We start from the raw sequence: 23,805 nt of genomic DNA on the forward strand, positions 1-23,805 counted from the left end.
CATGTCACCAAGCGAGACGATCAATCTGTTGTCGCCTGTTCAGATAAATTACAGTGGTTAAAAACCACCAGCTCGGTGCCCTCCCGCCTCCATCCCCCCGTCAAAAACAGACCCACGTGTCTGCCTTGCGAAAAAGTGTACAGCCCAGCACAAAGTAGTTGGATCCAGATCCCTCCTCGCCTCCTGCCAGCACTCACGAGTCATATTTGATTTCAAACCGAGGCTGTGCGCTCATGATGAGACAGGAAAATACTCCCGAAGGCAAATGTCAAGGAGTCCTTTCACTCGCTTTTTTGATACTGTCGCGCTGCCAGTCGGCTGCATGAACGTGTGTACACATTTTCCCTCTTTTTTTTTTTTCTTCTTTGCTGCCAAATCTTTCTTCTCATCGCCTCAGAGCTGTGTGTCTCTGCAGCAGTTAACAGTAACAGAGGAAAGAAGGTGGCCGGCGCTCAGAGTGTGAGTGTGAGTTTTGGACAGAAGCTTGAGTCACAGAGAGTGGGAGACCGAATTAGCCCTCTCTGCTGACATGTTAGTGTTTTATGTCTTTACACACATATGCACAAATACAGGCAATTTACTGCTTCACACACAAACTCAATAAAAAGCGCACACATCCACTCTCCTGGGCAGAAAAACCACACTCTGGTCGTGCCCAGGTGATTTAATCCGACTTGACTCGGCTGTTTAAATATTGACCGGAGCTGATGTGGCCTTATTGAAGAGAGAGAGAGAGAGAAGGAGAGGAGAGGAGGGGGTTCAGACGAGGCACTTTGCTGCCAAGGCTGCACGCCTGCCTGCCTGCCTGCCTGCTGCATCATCATCCCAACACACACACACACTGCCAAATGTAAACACACACATCCACACACACACAGGGGCAGGCAGCAGCTGAGACGCAGCGAGGGCAGAAGTGGGGAGCGAAGCGGAAGGATAGAGAGAGAGAGACAAGAACAGACGAAAAAAGAGCGGTCACGGGATGAGCCACCTCGCGGACCACGACGCGGCGTCGGTCTGCGGGAGGATCCGAAACGTCGCCCTGCTGGAGCTGCTGGCGGTGAGTCTCGGTCCATACGTTACCCCCCATCTCCCCCATCTCACCCCTGCATCCATCCTTCCGTATCTGGGACAGGAGGCAGGCTGTCTGCAGCTGGAAGTAGGTCTGACTGACTGGGGCGATAATCAGGCTTCAACATCCTCCTCTGCCCTCCAGTTCGCCCCCAAAATCCACAACCACCACCTACATCGCTTGCTTTGCCCCAGACAGGAGACAGGAATTGCCCCGGGGGGTGGAGAGGTGCTGGGCAGGGGGCTGGGTTAGAGAAGAGAGAGTTAAAATTGATTAGAGGGTAAGTGAAGTAAAGCTCTGTATATGTTGTGTGCATGATGTGTGGATAGCTCTCTGATATTTTGGCATATAGATTGTTTGGTCTGAGTGTTTATGTTTTTGACTCAAAGATCGATCAGTAATAATTCTGAAAAGCAAAGCAAATTGAATCATTTTATCCTTTTTTTTTAAATTATTGTTGCAACTTCTGACTTCACCCTGACATTTTATTGTCAAATTTTTACTTTAGTTTGATCAAAAAGCAGATCTACAGTGAATTTTGGAGGGGAAATCATCATTATGCAGCATTCTCATTTACTTTTTGTTTGTTTTGCATGTCTCCCGTGTGTAGGAATGTCTGAGCGAGGTGTATCTCCAGTGGATGCAGTCTTACCATGTTCCATATGTAGGTCACTCGCTGACAAGCTGCAACTATACCGCTAATTACACGCGAGGAATCGGGGCTTGTTTCAGGTTTCCGTCTGAAATCAGGGGACCTGGCTGCCATCTGCACATATTTACCCAGAGTGGCTGAGATGGATTTTGACGTCTCGCAGTTTATTAGTAGGCTGCCGTGATGCGCAGTATGGGGGAAGGAGCAGTTGAACATGTGGCAACAGCCACATCTAAAAATATTACCTAGGTTTGTGGATGCTCTTGAGGGCTTTGATCCCTGACTTCTTCCTGTTTTTTTGTTTTGTGTGTGTGGGTTCAGCAGAATTCAGGATTTAGGATCCTAAGTTTTTGTGACTTATATTGGATTGGAAGGAAAAAGTGATTTTTGCTTTTTCCTCTGGATAAAAAAAAAAGCAGCTCGATTATTTCAGGGGGGATTTTCCTTTTTTTCATCTTTATCTTTCACCCTCTCTCCATCCCTTTGCTCGTCTCTTCACTTTTTCTGAATTATTGAGGCAGAGGTGTTTTGTGGAAATCCAGGGGTTCTGAGGCTCTGCCACCGCATGGACACAATTATGCAGACAAATGTCTCCGCTGAGCTCCGAGACTCCATATATCCTTTATCTAATTACATTAACAGGAGCTGGATAGTGACTAATGGCTCGTCGAGAAGGAGGAGGAGGAGGAGGAGGAGGAGGGAGAGGGAAGAAACACACAACGAGGAGCTGGAGAGGCCTGGGATGCATGATTGCATTTTTCCATCCTATTTCACTCTCTCGCTGCTCCTCATGCCCAGATCGCTCCCTGTGCTCCGTTTAGAAATCCCCCCAACACCCCCAAACCTACACACACACACACACACACACACACACACACACATACACACACTCACACACTGACCCACTGAGCCTTTTTCCAGCCTGAAAGACTTCTACACAGCAAAAAATACGTAATGGGATTTATTTTTTCCCCCTTTATTTCCTTTGAACGTTGAATGTTGACGTTCTGCACTGTCCGTCATATTTCTGTGTTCCACGCCGAGGCTGCACTCAAAGCTTCAAACTAAATGAAGATGTGCTGCGGCGACAGGGGACTTTCTTGTTAACATTGCTTTTAGTGCGAATTGAATGAAAGGTTTACGTGCGCCGAGGCCACAAGCGAGCGTGGACTTTTTGTGTGCGCTGTTTGGCGTGCAAACCACCTCCGAAGTCCAGGAGTGTTTTCTCTTTATCGTCCTCAGCCGGCCAAGCTAGTGCTGCCAAAATAAAAGCCTTCTCAAACTGCCCATGGCCATCGTAAAAAAAAAAAGAAAAAAAAAGAAGAAGAAGAAGAAGAGAGGGCCAAAGCCACAGCCTCTACTCATGTCTTAGCCATCCGCTGTAGTCTTTGTAAAGCAAAACTGGTCTTAAGAAGACCACACAGGTGGTTTTCTATGTTTGAGCCCATTATGTTTTATATTGATCATGTCCTTCATAGGTTTCCATTTGTTTTAATGTTGTTACCTAATCATGGTTTTGCAAGCTCCATTTCTTGTTTTTGATCTTTGGCTGTGTAATAGCTGATTGTTTGACCACTTTGGAACCAACTTGGCTCTTTATCTACTAACTGCCCCACTATGTTCACCAGCCGCCTGCTAGTTTTGACTATGGAGAGTGAAAAAAGTCTCGAAAGAAACATCTATTGACGAGGCCATACTGCAATGCAGCCAGGGCCGACCCTAGGTTTTTGGTGGCCCTAAATAAGATTTAGTTTTTGGCCCCCAAAAAACTCCAAGCGCTAACACCAAATCACACACACTGCTTGCAACTAAATGAACAGACAAACACACACAATTCAATTCATTATGTGTTTAGTGAATTGAACTGAACCCCCCCCCCCCCCCCCCTCCCCCAAACAACTGCATAGCATTTATGCTAGGAACCGGCCCTAGTGCAGCAGTACAACCGGCACCAGGCAGAAATGACGCAAAATGATGATGATTCATCCGTCTCTAAATGTCACCTTGCTTGTTATACAGCAACTGTTACCAGAAATTGTGTAAGACTGAGCTAAGGAGTGCGGGTGGACACACTGGCTCGGTTTTTTGCACATGTTGCACTGCACAGAAAGAAAGAAAGAGATGAGCATTTTAAGTAATTATGGATGCTGGTGGGACGGCTCAGGGAATCTTAAGTATTAAATCTTTGGAAGATGATTTTGCTCTCTCTTTGTGCAGTTTAATTGGCAGCGGCGTGGGGAGCTGTCGTCTGATTCATGGCTTTTAATCAGTGCAACATCAGCAGCTCAGAGCTCCTACTGTCTTTTCCATGTCTGTTCTGCCTTTTTTTGAATTTTTTTTTCGTGTACCGTGGTCAGTGAATAAAGCAGGTGTCAGTAGTTTCCTGTTTTTTTCTCCTCAGAGGTTTGCACCAGGCTTACAGGAGCTCAGCAGTCTGCTGGCTCACATTACTTTATGCTAATATCCCCCAGCTGCAACCTGCACCACCCTCCTGCTTCCCCTGCCTTTGCTTTCTCTGTCTCTCTCACACACACATACACACACGCACCAAAACACACTCTCACAAGCCCCCGGGACAGTCACGGGAGGGCCGTGAAAAGGAAGCCGAGATGATTAATTAACTCTGCCCTCATTTTGATACCGCCTTATTGGCTTTCAGCAGCCCGAAAATTCAGCTTCAGAGCTTTGCATAGATTATCCTCCCACCACCACCACCACCATCAGCACCGCCACCGCCACAACAACTGCTACCACCCAAAACAGACACACAAACACACTTCTGAAATATCGAGGTCATGTTGTTACTCATGCTATGGTGAATGCGCAACATTGGTTTCTGGGCAGGTTGTGTTGCTCAGCAGAGAGAGTGTGAGGTGTCAGTCGGTTTTTTCGCCACTAATGGGAAAGAAGCTGCTCCTACAGTAGAGGAAACCGGTTGCAGTTACCGCTGACAGATATAATGAGTCAAAATGGCTGTAATTATCATTGTTGAGGTCGATCTGGATTTTAACGACGTGCAGGTGAAAGGCGACGCTCACGTACAGTGAAGCTCGGCATTCGTCACTTTCCAGCGAACACGCACATAAATCTGCAGCAAACTGTCAGGCTGTGGTTGCCTCTTGCATGAGTTTACACACCCACACGCTCACGTTTATGCGATGAACTGATAATGTGACCTTTTATAGGGAATCAGATGAAGACTGTTGCCTAATTCAATTCAGAGTGAGTCAGTGAAATCTTACTGGAAACCTCCTCATCCCTCTCTAGCAGCTCACTCTGTATGAAATGAATTTATCTCAGAAAAATAGAATCAGCTCAGATTTTCCCACAGAAAAATTAAAGAATCTGTTGAATAATTTGGATTTGGCATTGAAAATCCATTATAGACCTTACAGAAACAGCTTCCTGTGTACTGTATATGTGTGCATACTGGATGTGGATGTACCTTGCTCATCCACGTGTACTTGAACACACCATCACTGTTTGTTCACGTGTAAGTAAACATATATACCTAACAGGCTGTGCGTTTGCATCGACATTGGTGTGTTTGCCTTCATGTGTGTGTGTGTTGGATGTGAACACCAGGTGCTCCAGCTGGCCGTGCCCCTGCAGTGGCCCCGGCCCTGACCGCCCGACCGACCGCCCGTCCGTTTTCTATTGATGACAGCCCTCTGAGTAGACACAGCACCGCAGCTTTCAAGAGCCTGTCAGCTCGCCAGACAATACAGACAGCGCTCCGCTCCTGTATATTGTCTATACACTGGGGGAAAAAGCCTGCAGCACAGTTGTCTTTCATTTCTTTTCTCTGTTTCTGTTTTAAAGCCGTCATTCATCTGTTTGCTGCATGCTGCCGACTGGGAGTCACTGTGTGCTGTGTGCGCGCTTCATTTCATCATCTTCTTCTCCCTCCCAAACAAAAGATCACCTGCCTGGCTGTGTGATGTGTCACAGGGTGAGAGCCCCGAGGGCAAGGCTGCGGCCTCATGTGGAAGTCTGTAACTATACTGTGTCACAATGGGCTCCTATTAACTGCCCCAGAACGCACCATTTAAGCAATTTCACCCACTTGATGCGAGTTGTGGCAGATTAAAATTTTCCACAAGCATTTGAACTTGTGTTTAACATGTCTGTTGGAAATGTTGAAGGCTGGTGTTTATTCTCTGATAACAGGGGCCTTCCTGGTCTATGTTGCTTGTCGTGAGAGTTTTAATTCCGTCTGACATGTTTTAAAGGAAATCGCCTGCGGTTATTTTCACAGCACGAGCCATTTGCTGAAATGTTTCTCCGCGATATCCTGCGCTGGAACCGGCTGGTATACAGTACTGTATGTGCAAACACAGCAGCAGAAAGCAGAGAGCTCTGCCTTGCCTCAAACTGCTGCAGCGCGTCGCACCATAATAAGGTGTTGTTCGCAGGCAACCTTGATTTCGCCTGACGTGGCTAATGCTCTCTGTCAGAAGCGTTTGCGCCTGACGCTAGCCTTGTCTCTGTTTTTTATTTTTTTTATTTGCGTAAAGCCGGCGAGAGGGAGCGTGCAGCCCGGCTCAGCACATCCGCCTGTTGGCTACGCAGCCTCGCAGTCAGGAGGCACTGACCTTCACGCCGCTCCCGCCATTTGAGAAGTCGGCGGCTGTCAGGTCCAGCAGGTCGGCTGTGCAGATATCCTCCCCGCCGCCGGTAACAGAGAAACACGCTACAGAGCGATCCAGTCACAGCACAGGTTATAAATCTAACCTGCTTCAATTTGCGCTTCCGCCTGCTATTTGACCGTGTTATCTCAAGGCCTTAAACACAGCCGCTGTGGTCACATTATCTCAAATGCCAAGTATCAACACTGAGATGCAAAGCAGAGCCGTTATGATGATGAGAGGGGAATTCATTCAGGAGCAGTTGGATGGCGCGCCGTCATAAAGAGCCAGTGGCTGGAAGATTGGACATTTCAATGGATCCAATTATGCGCTGCAAAAAGTCGTTTGGATTCGTCTTTCCAACATGCTCCTTACTTTGTTTCCACAGAAAATTTCCTTTGTCTCTGGAAAGAAATGATTTCTTGAAGGAAACACTTAAGTGGATTCAGAGATATTTCAACACAGATAATTAGAGATGAATGAAACAATCCCTGTTTCTTAGTATTTCCTCAGTGAAGTCAAATTTAAACTCTTCACCAGGACTCCATGTAGATTTTTTTGTAGTGTTTTTTTCAGCCTTTAATATCAGCCATTGATTCTTGAGATGAAGTACCGGCAGTTTGGATGCCTGGCTCTTTGTCATTAAAAGACAGGCTGTTGGTAAGATCCATGAAAAGGATCAATATCATCTGCATGTAGTAACATTTGTCTGTGTGTGAGTCATCCGGCAAGCTGGAGCCATTCACATTATTGAGTCCCAGTCACTTTCTACAGACATAATATGATCTGTATGCCTTTCATGAGTCCATAACTCAACTTTATGGTGATGCGCTTGTGGCGCTCAATGATTTTCCGAGCTCCTCTGCGCGCGGGCTCCCAGACATCAGAGCGGTGATTGGGGTTTTATGAGGCGGGCTGAGCCTCAGGTGAGAGGGATTGAATGAAAGATGCTCAGCACAGGACCGTTTGACCTCCTCGGGGCTGATTGTCTGCGGTGTCAGTGGTCAGCGCCTTTGTGTGTGGCCACTGCGGTCACTGAGGGGCTATTGAGCCCGGGAGCCGTCATCCATCTGGCGCGGCAGCTGGAGGATCCAATAGATTTCCTCACATGAAACAGAATTCCTGAGATTATCTCTGCGTATTCGTTTATTCGTCGTTTTTCGCAGGAAATGGCTCAACAAAGCGGCCTATATTTACTCTTTGATAAATACTGCAGTACATCCCTGCCTCTCTCTCAGTTCATTCACACACAATTCACAAACAAATGTTGTTTTGGAAGGAATTTCCTGGTTGGATTTTCTGTCTTCCCCGCCCTTCCTCTGTCTCCCTCCTGCCTGAGCCGGAGCATTGAGGAGGGGGACTGTGGGACTCAAGTCGAAACCGGCTGAATTAGTGCATTATTAAGCCTTTCTCCCCCGACCCACATCCCCCTGCTGCTCGCATGGCCGGACTCCAGCGTGGGGTCTACTCCGTGTACACCGGTGAACCTGGAAAAGCATCTGAATGGTCTCAGGATACATTTCACTGCAGTAAATGGAGCTCTTATGCGCAGCGAGTGCTCAGAGAGGATGCTGAAATGAGGTGATGGTGAAAGCTCTTCATTTGGCTCACGAGGCTCAGATGGACGGATTTGAGCCGGTTAGTCTTTCAGGCTTCGCCGCTCTAACAGCGTCCTCAGGCATCAACCCCACAACACAGACAAAGTTTCACATTTAGGGAAATGAGCTCATTAAGTTCACCATGTCATTATCACATCTGCACAGCAAACATGAAATCAAGCCTATACTCCCTCTCTCTTTATATACGTATATATATATATATATACATATTGGCCTTCTTTGAAACTAAGCAACAAATAGTTTCAGGGCTAGATTCAAATGATCCCTCATAAAGTACAAAACAACCGAACTGTGTGTTGTCTGCTTGCTGTCCGCCTCCATAAATACAATCAATGTGGTCAGTCCAACTTGTGACCTAAAAGGGGAACAATGCAGAACGCTCCAGTATAGTGCCATGGTAAACAGCTCATGCTGAAGGTAATGCTTTCAGAGGACAGAGGGCATCTGATGGGTGAGCTATTGTAACCCCACAGAATGGAGCCGCTGCCTCACTTCAATCAGCCCCGTTTGAGGCCTTCGCTTGAGAAATGGCTTCCAGAGGGTTCAGAGAATGCCGGAGCATTGGCTAAAAGTCTGTGTATGTGTATGTGTTTTGTGTGTGTGTGTGTGTGTGTGTGGGGGGGGTGGCTGCCCCAGATAAAGAGGGTTAGCTGAATAAACAAATAATAATGATAGAACAGTGTTGTTATTGTAAGAGCAAATAGCCGGGCTAAGCAAAGGAAATTCAGGTCCTTGCCCCGCAACATTTTCCCACAGTGGCGGAACTATCACATTCTGATCCCAAAATATCTCAAAAAGAGTCCAAGTGTCGAAGCGTCTCAGGATATGAAGACATTTTAAAGCAAATAAATAATATTTGAATTCAGGTTCCTGTGTGGGAGGTCAGTTATGATAGTGATGAATTCAATTTATTTATCAGATAGACCTTTGACATATGGGGTTTTTTTTTTCGGGGGGGCCCCTCAAAAGTCCTTAAACACAGAGAAATCCCAATGTGTTTCAATCCCCGGGACAAGAGAGTATTCAAGTCCACTGATGTCACCCCGTCTGAGATGCTTAACGAGAAACAGAGCTCATGTCAAATTCTTCCCAGCTCCCATCTGGAAGAAATAAAACAAATATGGCTGCTAAAAATAAGTCTCCACTTGAGATGATAACAAGGATTTAGTGCCATTAACTGTGTAAATACAGTGTGTGGTTGGCCCCAGATTCATATTGAAATTCCTTCCCAACCTGGATGAGCTCTGACTGTAAAAAAGCCAGGGCTGCAGTAATGCCTTTCAAAAAGCTGATGATGGTCGATTTAAATATTTTATGCTGCTGAATTATCGGACTCTGCCGGTCCTCTCTCAGATCACTTGACGGAGTGCGGTGAGCTGCAGCACTGAGAGGTCTTTGTTCACATTAACCTATGAAATGGATGCAGCCGCAGTCGAGTGTAGATGATCTCTTCAAGCCAAAATCGCTCCGACATGGAAACTGAAATATAAGAACAAAAAGAAAAAAGAAAAAACTCTGTGCTTTGAGGGTTTGTCCGCTACACACAGGCCTGTTCCACATGAACCATTTGTGACCACAGCTTACTGTACGCAGATTGTGTATTTAGGTTGCAAGAGATGATTTCATCATTCAAACTGCAGCTTGAATGATGCAAAGTTGGCGAAATGGGGCCTCAGGTTTGAATCCGAGCTGCTGAATGATGATGATTTTGCAGCTGCACTTGCATGATGGCGTAAACAGCATAATACTATTTGCTGTGTTTACAGGCCTTTAGAGCAGGGACAATGACAGAATTTAACCCTGACTTCAGCGTGACCCCAATTTTCTCTGGATAAAACAGCCATTTATTGAACCATTTGGTTCGGTTGCAGCTTCAAAGCAGCACTAATCAAGATTATTATGTTGTTATGATGCAGACAACAGGTCAAATGAGTGCGTATGACATAAAAGGAGGGAGATAGGGACAAACTCACAGATGCATATCACTCCACTCTGCATTTTATCTTCTGTGAGCATTGTTACAATCTTTAGCGAGGTGGGAACCTCAGCACCCGGGCAGGTAAAACCAAACCAGTGGAGATCCAGATCCTTTGATGATCAGATGTTGCTGTTCATCAGCAGCAGTGCACCTCTGGTGAGGATGAACAGGCAGCAAACAAAGCATTGTCTAATGTATTATTTAACAAGGCCAGTTCACTAAGGACATTCTTATTTACAGTGGAGCCTCGGGGCTGCGTTACGTTTCCACATCAGGACCCTCTACTCTCTTATAATGTTGGTTACCGACCACCCTCATTGGTTGACCCCTTTTCGTTTGAGGTGTATATCTGTTTAGGGAAATGTGGTGCATTACTCACTCACCATAATGCACATTTTTCCTAGTTAGCCGTCAAAACAAAACAGGCAACCTTTTGGCCACAAGCCTGTTTAGTTAACCCCGAGGCTATACTGCCACCCCCACAGTCTGTCTGAGAAGATGCACCAAGGAGAAAAGAAAAAAAACACACGGTGATCATCTCCTCTGCATCTCCAGAGAAATAATTCATGACCACGGGAATAATCATCGCAGCGAGTCCTGCAGTAGAGGTCAAAAGTCACCACAACCCATCTCTTTTCACATTTCTCATTATTATCCCCCAACTACACCTTCCCTCCCCCCCTTTAAAAGAAGAAATCCCATCCCATCCCACTATATCTGGATCCTCTCTCCCGTCACAGTCAGGTAAGATATAGGCAACGCGGATCTGATAAGCATGAGTGGCACAGGTGGGTCCGGAGATGACAGGAATCGCAAACAAACAGCGTCCTCTTGTCACATTAACATTTTTCTCGGTTATGGTTCCTTGCATGCCTGCAGGGGGAAATCTCCGCTCCCTATATCCCGAGGCAAGAAGGAAGACAGAAACGAATGTCAGACGCTGACATTAATGCTTTTTTTTTTTTTCGAGCAGGAATGCAAAACGCTTTGCCTGCTCATTTCGCCTCGACATCTGCCCGGCACCTGGGTCGAGGGGGCCGACTCAGCTCGCAGACAGGCCCGCGTCAATAAATCAGACTTCTGGATTAAACAGAGGAGAAGCTGTGATAAAGCCGAGGCCCGAAGCTAATGCACGTGAAACGTCGGGAGAATCTGACAGAGTGTCTCGGGCGAGAAATATCTCTGTGAAAACACACGCTTCCAAGGTCAGGGGATTGCCGCCGAAAGAGACTTTGTTGTGTTTGCAAGTCTTGTGATTTGTTACCTGGGATGTTATATCAGCTGAACCCCCTTGAATTTCTTGTTATTTTTACTTCAAATTTAACTCGGTGTCATCAGCCCTGGGTCGTAAAACAAGCCTGCGCCATGGGTCGTCTCAGGTATCTCTTAATTTGTTTTGGTAAGGACATAAATTTCTGCAGGGATGAGCTGGAACAAAACCAAAGCAAGAGTGTGAAGCATGACGACACAACCGAAGTGTAATGAGAAGAGGTTGAGAGAGCAGAAAACGCCGAACAGAACGCTCTTCTCAATCTATAATGTGCCTAATTTCCCGTGAAGGGACACAGTGGCCGCCGCTTGATCAACCCTCTCCCCTCCGCTCTCGCAAAACGCCTCCGCGGCTCGGTTATAGGTTAGGTGTGGCGCCCGTCTGTCAAAGCCAACGCGTAAACAGAAGCCCCGACTTCCCCTCTCGTCGACCGACAAACATCTGTTCAGCATCAGCCCCTTTCCACACAGTTGTCCCCGTCCGCTCTTTGTCTCTTTTCAGTTGAATCGCCGTCACCGCCGACGGCCTGTCGCAGTTTGACATTGAAAAATAGTTGTGAACACAGTCCCTGTCATTGGCGACTTGATGTTTGTGTTTGGAAAGCTAAATAAAAGTACACAAAATCAACTTATTCAGTATTTCACAATGCATTATGATCCGTTACATCCCCTTTTCTAATTGTGAGCTGCAGCTTTAACAGCGGAGGTGTTTGGCTCTTCCTGGTTTGTGCCAGTGAAACAGATCTGCTCCTCTCCCTTTCGCTCACTGATCGTTCTCTCTCTCTATATTTTCCCCTCTGCTCCTCTGGGTTGCCAGGTCCAGGCTTTTCCTTTTCATTCCTGTCATCGGCGGCTCCCCACCCCTCCCTCTCCAAGTACACCTGGCTGAATATTGGCCCCCAGATGATAATAAAACCCCGCAACCCCCCAGGCTTGTAAAATCTGGGCACAGGCGCGCTGCAGACTCCTACCCCCTGTGCGCTAACTGTTTCCTCGATTCCCATCCTGTCTGGAAACATCGGTACCAGCGTGGACACACTGCGTATTTGTTTTTATTTCAGAAAGCTGCATTCCTCCGCCGCTCCTCCCTGTCGCATGTTTTTGGAGATTTAAAATACTGAGGGCTGGGAGCAAAAAGTGAGAGGGGAGAGACAAAGAAAACAAAAAGAGTTGGATGCATTTCAAAAATGGAAAAATAAATATTTGTGTGCATGAGAGACAATAGAGAGTGTAATGTACTGGATGCACGCATTTCCAGCTGTCCTTGAATTCAGCATTGTTCAGCAAAACAAGTCCTGATAAACGGAAAATGTCAGTTATAATAAGGCCAGATTTATAGATAACAAGTCAAATGTTGAGACATGAACTAAGGCATGAAGAATGAAGAACAACTTCTCCATAATTCTGTCTGTTCACTGTGCTTTTATTTTGAAATGTAAGCATGATTTAGTCAAAAACACACAAACTGATAAATGCACATGCTTGCAGAGGTTCTGTGATGCCCGGTCCACACAGGTAGCTCTGTGGAAGTGATCAAATAGCGATGTCAGGTCCCATGTATTTCATTCCTCGGCTAGTTTTTCAGCTCTCCCCTGTGAGATCCACGGCGCGAACAGCTTTGCCACTGTTCCCAACAGGCATGAATGGCCCGCTCTGTCGAAAACCCCAAAGAGGGCAGAGGAGGAGCCCGAACAGACGAGGGGGTTATTTGAGCGTTTGGACCTATCTTAATGTTTGGAAAGATAATCTGCGGGGATTTGGATTCCTGACGGTGGCGAGGTGTTGATGTTTGGGCTGGGCCGAGCCGAAGGTGCTTGCTGGAGGAAGAACATCAGATAAACCCAAAACCTGCTGAAACTCTCCCTCGACGATGAACAGTGCTCCCTTTTGTAGCTCGAGTAATCCATATTCCCCGACACTCCTCCATCTGGGGCAGGTAGGCAGATGAAGAATATCCTGCTCACTGGAGCCATTTGTTAGATGAATGTCCTCGGCTCAATGAGGCCACTGTGTGAGGCTCCACAACTTTACAGTCATTGAGGTTTTTGAGGTGTAATTAGCCCGTGTAGCGCTCGGCTCAGTTTCAGCATCATTTGTTGAGGGAAGGTTCATTAACTGCGAGTTGGTAAGAGCTTGATTTGATTGTTTTTACTTTAAGGTGAATATTCTTCAAGTTTGATTGATGGATGGATAAATTGGGAGATGATAGATGCTGCAAATGCTCTTCCTCTTTTCTCTCTATTTTTATATGGTCAGCATTTTTCTTGCTGTAGCATTACATTTATTTATTGCATTCTCTTCCACTCCTGTTCTGGATTAAAATTGCCTTTAAACACATGAGGGATTCACAATAAACAATAGAACATGATTACACAGAGCTACTGTTTTGTTTGTAATATTATTATAATGTGATCTAATTATCATCAGTTGCTGCTGTTTCACATTAAAAGCATTCAGCTGGCGAAGCACAGGCGGTTTTATTGTTCAGCAGCTCCAGGAAACACGATGTAATCGACACCTGGCTTAAAGTAATCGCACATCAAAATCAAAATCTACAAAAGACGACGTTAGCGGATCGGTGGCGTTGCCAGGACTGAAAGCTCAGGGATTACACCTTTTAAAGTCGGAGTGTGTGGGTTTGACATTTGGGGAAAAAAAAGATTGTGGTTACTTCAGTTACAGTATGAAAGTTGGCCTCGCTTCTTATCTTCTCCATCTACTACATCAAGCTCCACACCCTTCCTCTTTGTCTTGCTAATGGCCAGGCTACTTTCTGCATTGACTTGGATATTGGAGTTGTCTTTAGATCATCCACCTGTCCAATATGATAATGCATTATATATAATTCATACTGAGATAGACAGAGATATAAATTGGAGAGTATGCCTTGCGATAGCTTCGCCGTTTGATTGACGGTCGGTGTCTGGGAAGAGCAGCGCAGCCACAGAGAGAAGGGGGGTTGTGAACTTGTCTCTACCTATTCCACATCTAAATCTGTCTTCTGTCTTCTCAAGAATCAACAATTTCCTCCGCGGGAACATGTCGACAGCGTGATAAAACCGTCTAAGATCACCTCTTTGTCTGACAGATCACAGGTCTGAGTGGCTTTTTCCCACGTGAAAGAAACACACATTAACCTGAATAGCTGGCCTTTCCTTTGATAAAAGACAGGCCTATCAGGTGGAGTTATCAGGGTCTGAGGATATGAGAGCCTGATGGGCCGGGCTGATATTATGACACCAGGTCATCGGGGATGTGAGTAACGATCTCTGAATGAAGGATTATGAGCGCGGAGCCTCAAAACGACGCTGATAAGACTAATGAATTTAAACGGAGGCTGACTGATATGCAGGGACCTGATAGGAGCAGAGGCAGGTTTCTGGAGGATCTGCACCCAGAGACAATTAGTCAAACTGATTAAGTTTGTTACCTCACTATGGATTATATGGCATATGAGTTTCATTGACGCTGATTACATTTGCTGTGTTTACATCTGCGCTAATGATGTTCGCAGCGTTGCATGGCAGGAGAGTTTGGCAGTCGTGTCTTTGGAGGGAGGCCAAAACCAACAGCCGTATCAGATGCGGTATCTCCCACACCTTGAAAAAAGTCACTGCTGTAATTCATCCTCAAGTGTTCCATAAAAAAAAAAAAAAAAAAGGAATCCTGCTTTCTGTTGGCGTAACCTTTGGCTCGCAGTAGCCCGTACGGGAGCTCGGCTTTCTGTCAGACCTGCAGCTCAGGGGCTCCGCAGTTGCTCTTGCGGTCCCAGAGGCCGCGCTGGCATGTCATCAGTCCTCATGAAATTCATGGCAAGCGGAAGATAGGTCGGTGCGATGGGATTGGGGTAGAGGGTAGAGGTTGCGACCTTGTCTTTGGCAGGGCTTTTACTCCCAGAGAGCTGCACGCCGCTACAAGGTGTCTTATCTGTAAAGACCAGATCTGCAGACACATCAAGGCGGCGGAGGGGAACTCATCGCGGCGAGGACTTCAAGGGATCCGCGCTGACCTCGGTTGCAGGTTTTTTATCTCGCCGTAGGTTTATTTAGTTTTTCCAGTTAACTCCGAAAAAGGCCTATATATAAGAACCAGACGCTTTCCTAGGATGTGATTCCATCCCTCCTAATCTTCAAGAATGTGTGAAGGAGCAGAGCGTGCTAGCAAAAGTCATATGGATGAAAAACGCATCTTATGTTTTATTACTGAGAATCTGGACCATTAATCTCAAACAGATTGCGCTGGGGGTTTGTGTGTCAGTCAGCCTGTCGGACCATTTGCATGTTAATGTGGCCAAAAGTGTGCTTTTTGCTTTGTTTTGTGTTTTTTTTATTTTTGTTTTTTTTCCCCTCCCTGCTCAGCTTTGCCAAAACAGCAGGGAGGACGATGCTTGTTTAAAAATGTTCATAAAGGCACTGATGCAGTCGAATGAGGACTTGGAGCTACACTGACCCCCCCTCACACACACACACACCAGCAAACATGGCCGGATAAACACTACTGAGAACCTGCGGTCATAGGGCAGAAATATCAGCAAACACATTACCTGCCAGGTTAACCCTCGCTTCGCCCCTGCTCAGATCATAACAGGAAAAAAAAAATCCATATTCTATCCAATAGCAGCTTTTAATGAAAAATCCAGGGTTTCATCTGCAGCTTAACGTGAAATCTAACACCTCAGAATGGATTTCTAATCATCAACATGAGGTGTTTTATCTCCCACACAACTGCAGATATTTCTTCTTAGAAATAAAATCCCAGCATAACTTTAATAAAAGAATTAGACGCAGCAACACATCAATAAAGAACTCACCTAAATCAGCTCCTGAAGGTCTGTGAAAAGTGTATTAGCATTTGTTTTAAAGGGCTTTTGTGATTTAGTATAGTTTAGTTTGGAGGTGATTACGCACTCCTTATGAGCTTACAGCTCTTAGGACATTTTAACCTCTGTAAGGAACTGCAGTTTCAAGAGAGCTGGGTCTGTGAAATATGCGTCCGATAAAGTCTCAGGTCAGTAAATTCTTCTTTTTTTCCCCCCTCTCAGTCTACACGTGAGTACCTGGGCCTCGTGGGAACGGTGCGGCTTTCACTCACGCCGTAAAACCGTCAGGAATAATGCCTGGCTGAAGATATAACATACATGAGTCATGCTTTAAATCTCTGCTTTAAATACCCCCCCACCACCACCACCCCACTTCACATGACAACAAGCATGCTGCATTCTCCACATTCCTCCATGTGCGCTGGGGATTATTATAGTGCCCTGTCATTAGCAGAGGTCCATACACGATGACAATACAGACTTAGGCAGCTTTACTTCACGTCTGATGTGGCCTGTAAATATTTCCCCTGACATGGGGGCTTTCACAATGAAGGTTCCCCTTTGTGCTGCAGCCGTGATCATTATGGGATCGAGTTGCTAATGGTCTCTCAGAGACAGACGTTTTTACCTCAGACAGGTTTTTTGGCTGCGAGAAAAAAAAAAAAGTCGCACTTTAACTTGATGAGATGGCAGATGTTAGTTTTTTTTTGCAGCTTCGAACTTTTTGCTGCTGGGATGCTGCAAACATCCTCCTGCATGCATCTAAAAGAGGAACATGAATGTGATTATTCGCCATAGTTTGGGCTATTGATTAACTAACTGCCGATGCAGCCAACAGTAAATGAAACTTTTGGAGCTGTGCTCAGCACTAATGGCCTCTCAGCCGGGGCGTGAGTGGCATCCTGGCTGTGTGGCACTTTGAGACTAGCAGATGGCTTTGGGCCACTGTAGTTTAGACGCTGTAATTGGTCGCTTTCCAAACATGAGAGATTTGTCACACTGGTTAAATCAGAATTAATGATGGCAATGATGGATGAAGAGATGATGCCTTGACGTTTCTTTTCTTTCTTTTTTGTGGAAAAAGTGCCAGAATTTAAATAAAAAAATACGGCACCACACTGTCAAGCAATCGATCTGTTGTTCTGCTTCGGCGTCAGCCCCATTTGCCTAATGGTCACCCAGAGTGCCCTTGACTGGCGACTCGGCAGGCCGCCTGGACCTTTGCCACTTTCTGCTGGCATCGCGGGGCAAGTGGCGGTGACGGGGAGTCTTCGAGTGCGAGCCTCAGATGTGAGATTAAGTGTGATAACTGCCTCACGGGCGGCGATGGGAAAACCGCAAGGAAGACTAAACAACTGCACTTACTGTATTTAGACCAGCAGCTTCTACTTGTGAACATCTGGCCTGTTGAGTCTCTTTGCTCTCAAGGCCACAGGTTAAAAAAACTCACGCAGCGATAGCAGACGAAAGTTTAAGTCTGGTCAGGCCTCAAAGGCGGACGGGGGTCATGGGGGGGTCAGAGTCTGTCCTATTCAGACTGCAGGCGCATAGAGAAATATTATTATAATTACACGTCTGAAAAATCAATGAAGGACTGGAGACTGCAGAGGATTTTTGAGGCTGTCGCTGGTTTTGGTTGCATTATATTGGATTCAGATTCACAGTGTGGTCGCACAGAAATGTGTTTTGCTGTTGTTACAATAATCCTGTTTTCATATTGACCAAAGGGTTTTTCAAAGAAGTTCAGAAACAACAGGGTCATTGTTGATCTTTTGATTGACTTTAGCTTCTTTGTGAGTCTTTGTGTTTGATTAATTAGAGGAATGAGCTAACAAAAACAAGAAGCTCATGAATGCGCTTCCCCTGTCCTCTGACCTCTTCACGGGAATCCCCGTTATTTAATCACACCGAGAGCACATGAGCAGAGTCTCCAGAAATCAATGGAGAGCATCTGTCCCGCGGAGATAAGGGTTTACCCAGGAGATGCGTCATGAGCTGTCAAGCTAACCTCTAATTAATTAGTCTCAAAAACCTAGACCACACCGATGTGACAGCATCCAGTCACAACTGGCTGCGTGTTCTCTACTGTAGGTCTGCAAACCCAGATGGTTGAAGTATGGTGCCTATGTGGCCTGTTTCTTACAGTTGCATCCCATCCCATCCCATCCCTCCCCCCTCTGCTTTATGTAGTCGGGACCACAAAGAGGCAAATCATTAGGCCGGAGCCAAGAAATCCTGACATCTGCTTTTTCCATTCCGCTCTTAGCCTTAGCTCATTTCGTCCGTGCTGTAACTCAGTAGCGCACGTTTTGGGAGTGTGGGGCTATTCCCAGCTGACATTACACAGCTGGGCTCGCTTCTGGGCCAGCCGTTAGAAGTTACCCAGAGGTGCTTCTGGAGTTACACATAGAAAAAGAGAGGGAGAATGGGAGAGAGAGAGAGACTAAACTGATTAATCACACCTTTTTCTTAAGAAGAGCACTTTTTTCTGTGGAAAAGCAGCACTACACTGGTTTACTGTTCTTCTTCACACTCAATAAAAACAAACACAAGCCAGTCGTGATCTTCATCAGCATGAATATCCACTGTTATCATTGTGTAAAGTGTTTTGCATGAAGCTGGACTCCATTGTTTACTCTTCTCTGGTGTCTTCTTGCAGGAATACATGGACGCCAACAAATGCATCGACGAGCTCCTCAAACAGCTGGAGGAGGAGCGGCGGAACGTCCGAAGGTAAGAGGTCCTCCATAGCTTTTTTTTGGGGGGGCCAGATGTTTTATTGCCAAGGCGAGGAACATCAGCAGCTGCCCCGCAATCCATTCCGCTGAACAATGTTGTTTGGTTTCCAGCGCGAGACAAGCTTTGTACGCCGTTCTTGAGAAATGCTTTTTTGTGTTTGGAAGCCCACTAAAAGAAAAAAGTGTCAGACAAAAGGAAGGGGGGATTCTGGGCTCAGTGTGGGGTTGACTGGGGGCATTTCTCATGGAGGTCCTTTTGGAGCGGATTTGCCCAGACAATGGGAATGAAGAGCTTATGGAGATGCCAATCTAATGACCTTGTCCCCTCCATGCTCCTATCGTCCCGAGCCCTTCCAGTGATGCACCGCCCCCGCAGAAAAGAGAGACAATTTTTTAAACTTCAGCCTCTTTTGTAGCCGGCCTCTCTCCATCTCAATGGAGCTGTATTCCCCCCAGCTCAAAGTAATTTTCCCCCTGAGTGAGCAGCGAGGGGCTGGGGGTTGGACGCAGGGGGATAGGGGTCTCAGGGTGGGTGGCTGGGGGGGAGTGGGGGTGGATGACCACTGACCATCCCCTTTACTAGGCCAGGGCAGCCCCTTAATAAAGGAAGTGATGTGTAAAGGAATGACCCTCCCCACCCCTCTTTATAGGACAGGGAAGTCATCTTCACTGACACCCAGAGTGACCTCACAGCCACTTAGAGAGGCCAGAGCGTCTTTGTGGGGACTGACCCGAGTCTTGGACCAGAGGACCAGGTGGTTTTAAAAGCCATGAACTTGGATTGGTTGTTGGAGTGGTTGTCACAACCACAGTCAGGGCTTGAATTGATTTGTGCATCTGGTAAAGGAGTTACCACGGCGCTGGGGCTCTGTTCATGTTACAGAACAGAAACTTAGCGGTGTTAAACTGCGTCCAAACTTCAAGTGGAGAAGACGGGACGTCAAGCGCTGACAACACAAACACGCATAATGCATCGCTCGGTTCGGTCTTACACGCAGGAATGAGAGGTACGACGCGGAGACAAGAACTTGTGCGTTGGTTGAGACGCAACCGAAGCCACGCTCGGTTTTTAGAAACAACAAACCACCAGGATGGTGGTATTTGTTCTCATCACTTTTCCAGTGTTGTTCATTCAGCGCGGTGACAGTGATAAATGACTCCACAAAGGCTTTTGTTGAGTTAAAACACAGACTGCGAGTTGAAAAAAAAACAAAAAACGCCTCTTTCCCCTTATTAGGCAGCATCTCACGATGCCATAGTTGTCTCCCTCCACCCCTCAGAATATGGGGCCCATCAATCCGTCAAGAGGAGAAAGAGAAGCTCTTACATTCCTCTAGTTCTCTGCATCCCATACGTCATGACCCAGTGACCCGCTGCATTCATGTCTCTCATTGTATCGTATTATAGGGTAGTTTCACACTGCTGAGGTACACAGATTGGACAATTATGACTTCTCTTTAAGCCCGCCGACTTTTCTGCGTCGGTAAGGTGTATCAAATATCCCTGTCGAGGGCGAACGCAGAGACATTTCCCTTTTGTTGTGGTTAGAGGAGAGACTGTGAGGCATTTTCGATAAATCGTTAAAATACGCCGCTGTCAGTGGAACTTTGGAGCCACGGAGAAGTAGATGTGGAGAGACTCTGGTTGTTTGGAACAAGCTCAACATATGGGTCAAAAGCAGATGTATGCACGACGCTGCAGGAAGGAGATTTTCCAGACGTTCAGTGGTTTTTCCTGCCAAGTGAGGAATCGTATATAGAGTTTAGATTACGTACTGTATCATACGTGTCAGAAGCATCTGCTGTATCCTATGCAGGCACACACAAACATGCAAACACACACACACAGACACAGTCTCGCACTCCGTCACAGCATCATTGCTCGATGGAGCACAAAACCCCAGTGGGATGCTGGCCGGGCTTTCCTGCACCCTCTATTCAATGTGACCACGTCCTTGACAGACGGAAACAAAAGCTCCACGGCGCAGTGTCAACATCAGATGGAGCAGATCCAAATTTGGCAACATCAGATGCAGCGTACAGTATAGAAACCAAACCCCCCTCCTTATTCATCTTTTGTTTGCAGGGAACTCTAATTAAATATGATCAAATATCTTTTTTTAAAGCTTTACAGTGTCATTAGTGGCGGCTCTGAAACGCTGGCGACAAACATCCTGCGTTTATTACAGACCGGCGTTGAGTGACAGACGTGCAGGACGGACATATGGATGCTCGGCAGCGCTAAAAAGCATGACGGGGCGGGGAGTGAGTTTGCATGACCTCTTTCTGACAAGCTGCTGCGTCAAGGCACCGTGACTGTGTAATCTTCCCTGTGGATTAAAACAATGTAGATTAGTTTTTTTTTTCTTTCTTTTTCCCCTTTCTATCTCACAATTTTCCCACTCTTGATCTGAGCTGGTGTTTGTTTCTCGCTGAATCTTTCTTTGACCTTGTTTTTTTTTTTTTGTTTTTTGTGGGTCACGTCGCCCAGAGCTGGCCTCACCTCACCTGCCACTTTCTCTCTCTGCCGGAGCAGATGGCGTTCGTCTGTGACCCTTTCCACACCTTAGAGGGCAGGGAGGCACAGGGAGGTTTGGAGGAGGAGGAGGAGGTGTATAAGGAGGAGTGGGGGGGCAGGGGGCTCAGCTGGAGATCCAAAAGGGGCTTAGGACAGGTTGCGTGGAGCGGGAGGCTGCAGCTGCACGACATTAGCGGCGACATCTGCCGATCAATAAGCTATTTGTCATGTTCATGGAGCAACGGTGCCGTCGAAGACGAAGGGGTCAGATCAGATGTGTGCTTTGCTGTGGGATTATGGGTAATAGGACTTTTCTTTGCCTAAGTGAATCTGCCTCTGGGTGGGATAGAAATTGACCAGCCCTGTTGTGTACTGTAGCTGCTCAACGTTCCTGCTCATTTGTCCTTGTCTCATCAGAGGAGGAGACGTCTGAGGTTTTAGATTTTTGGGGCCGACCGAAGTTGCTTGGTTTTTGAAGGGTAGGTTTATTTTGAAACGTCTGCTCCTAATCAGTGTAAATCCCTCAGAATCGTTTTTCAAAACTCTCCTAATTGTTTCAGCTATTAAGAGTGTTGGTTTTTAAGCCACTAATCACTTTTCATTTGTTTCATTTGAAGTCAGAGAACTGAGAAATGGCTCAAAACCGCTTTAAGTTTTCCTCAAATTTGTCGCTCAGGGGGCACTAATGGAAGAAAACGTCCTTGCACTTAGAAGACGACAAGGTCAAGCGAAAGAGAAATACACACACACACGAGAGAGAGGGGGAAAAGACCACAGCGCAAAGCTGGGGAACAGCTTTACAAATCTGGACCTTACTGATGTTACTACAAGCCATATCTGGCCTCAAAGACGCCTGTGTGCTGCCGGCGGTCTGAGCGAGATGAAAGGCTGTAATCCTCAGCTGAAGTATGTGGTGAGGCCTGTTCCGTCGATGAGGAGGTGGATAGGGTTCAGCCTCCCCGCAAACGCCCCCCCGAGGGATCCGCCGTCTCGGCTGGGTGCGAGCCGCGCATTTTACAACTTTAATTGGATAAGTTGACCAGTGTAATGCAATAATTTGATCACGCTAAGCTCCAAAGAGATCTAATACGCTCCCAAAGTATATTTGTGTGCCCTCTGAAGTGAATGACTTAGCCTAATCCATCCATTAGACGTCACTTTACGGCCCAGGAGTCCAGACTCTTAAATATCTCGCAGGAACCGTCAGTGGGTAAATAAATCAGTCTATGAAAACTTCATTGGGACCTCCAGGCACTGGTGGAATTTGGTGTTTGGATCATTTAAAATCAGCGTGTGTGTCTGTGTGTGTAGAGAAGCTTGATTAAAGCGCGTGAGGTAGAAACCATGAGGAATGCGAGGCTGAGAATAGGAGGTAATGGTGCTATAAGAGCGTCCCTTTCATGTGTGCTATCTGTAATTAGCAAAAAGCTCTTCACATCTTATAGCGTGATTGATTGTTGGCATGTAGTGTTGAGCTTTACCATACTTGTCAAGCTGCGAACGTGATGATGAACTCCTTAAAGCGATTCGTCAGGGAGGTGACGCCGCCGCTGCCGCTGCTGCTATGACACAAGTCAACACGTGTGCGTTTATCCCAGCTAAGATTCGCTAAGCCCGCCCGTCTCCCCCCGCTCCTGTAAACGCCAAACACTCAGGCTCCTGATTCATGAGCAAAAACTCCAGGCCCCGGCTGAAATACATGCATCAGTTTTATTGAGCTTATGAGAGGAGGAGGTTAATCGAACGGGTTAATGAAGCCTTTTATTGACGCTCCCTCAAGGTCGTTTCATCGCTGCTGGTCACATACTGTAGCGCCGCATTCCCATGCACACACTGCTACAGTCGTGACATGCTACGGCTGCACCACCTGCACCCCCCTCCCTTTGCACATATCATGCACCAGAAGCCTTAAGATTTCTTTTATGATGCATTCAAGGTTGTTTTTTATTCATTTCGAACATGTAAAACAAAATAAGGCACAATTTCAGTTTGTTCTTTCACATAGACAAGTTGAAAATCGGAAACAAAAACACAAAAGCATAATCATATTTAAAAAGGAGTGAGAAGAAGGTTAAGTATAAAGCCAGGCTTAGCATAATGGACGTATCCTGTTGCAGCAGATATACAGTAGTAGATATACAGCAGTGAACAATACTTGTTGTTTCCAGCTGGTGTAGGGATGTAGCGGTTTCACAACAGCGTTTTATAGGACCTGTGACACGTATTCTTGGCATTTGCATTGAATAGGCTATTATCTGCATTCCTAGAAGCAATTAGCTGTGTTTAAGACCTCAGTCGTTGCATAATGGGTTATTACCACTGTTGTTTGTCTAAGCAAGTTTCAGACTCTTAATAGGAACCAATGTGCTGCAGGAAAAGCACTTAAAGAATGTGTGGGTTCAGAATATTACATTTTTATCTGATTCCAGGCAGGTTTAGTCAGTTGTACGTTTAATTAAATGAAGTTTCGCACTACATCCAGGTCTATTAACCTCCTCCATTGTGCGATGAAAAGA

At 46.3% G+C, this 23,805-nt stretch overlaps 1 protein-coding gene across 4 annotated transcripts in view; it reads left to right on the forward strand.

The window, feature by feature from the left end:
* The window catches only part of LOC146990645 (nck-associated protein 5-like), a 120,639-nt gene that overhangs the window by 19,010 nt on the left and 77,824 nt on the right, over window positions 1–23,805 (forward strand). For 3 of the 4 annotated variants that reach the window (XM_085796551.1, XM_085796561.1, XM_085796604.1), the window contains exon 3: window positions 18,694–18,767. In XM_085796551.1, coding sequence (XP_085652677.1) covers window positions 18,694–18,767 — 74 coding nt within the window. Of the gene's footprint in view, window positions 1–936; window positions 1,058–18,693; window positions 18,768–23,805 lie in introns of those variants that run through there. The other variant, XM_085796569.1, reaches the window with a different exon arrangement.

Source organism: Trachurus japonicus, chromosome 2, assembly GCF_045865225.1.
Source record: "Trachurus japonicus isolate A0001 chromosome 2, Traja_1.0".
Taxonomy (NCBI): Eukaryota; Metazoa; Chordata; class Actinopteri; order Carangiformes; family Carangidae; genus Trachurus; species Trachurus japonicus.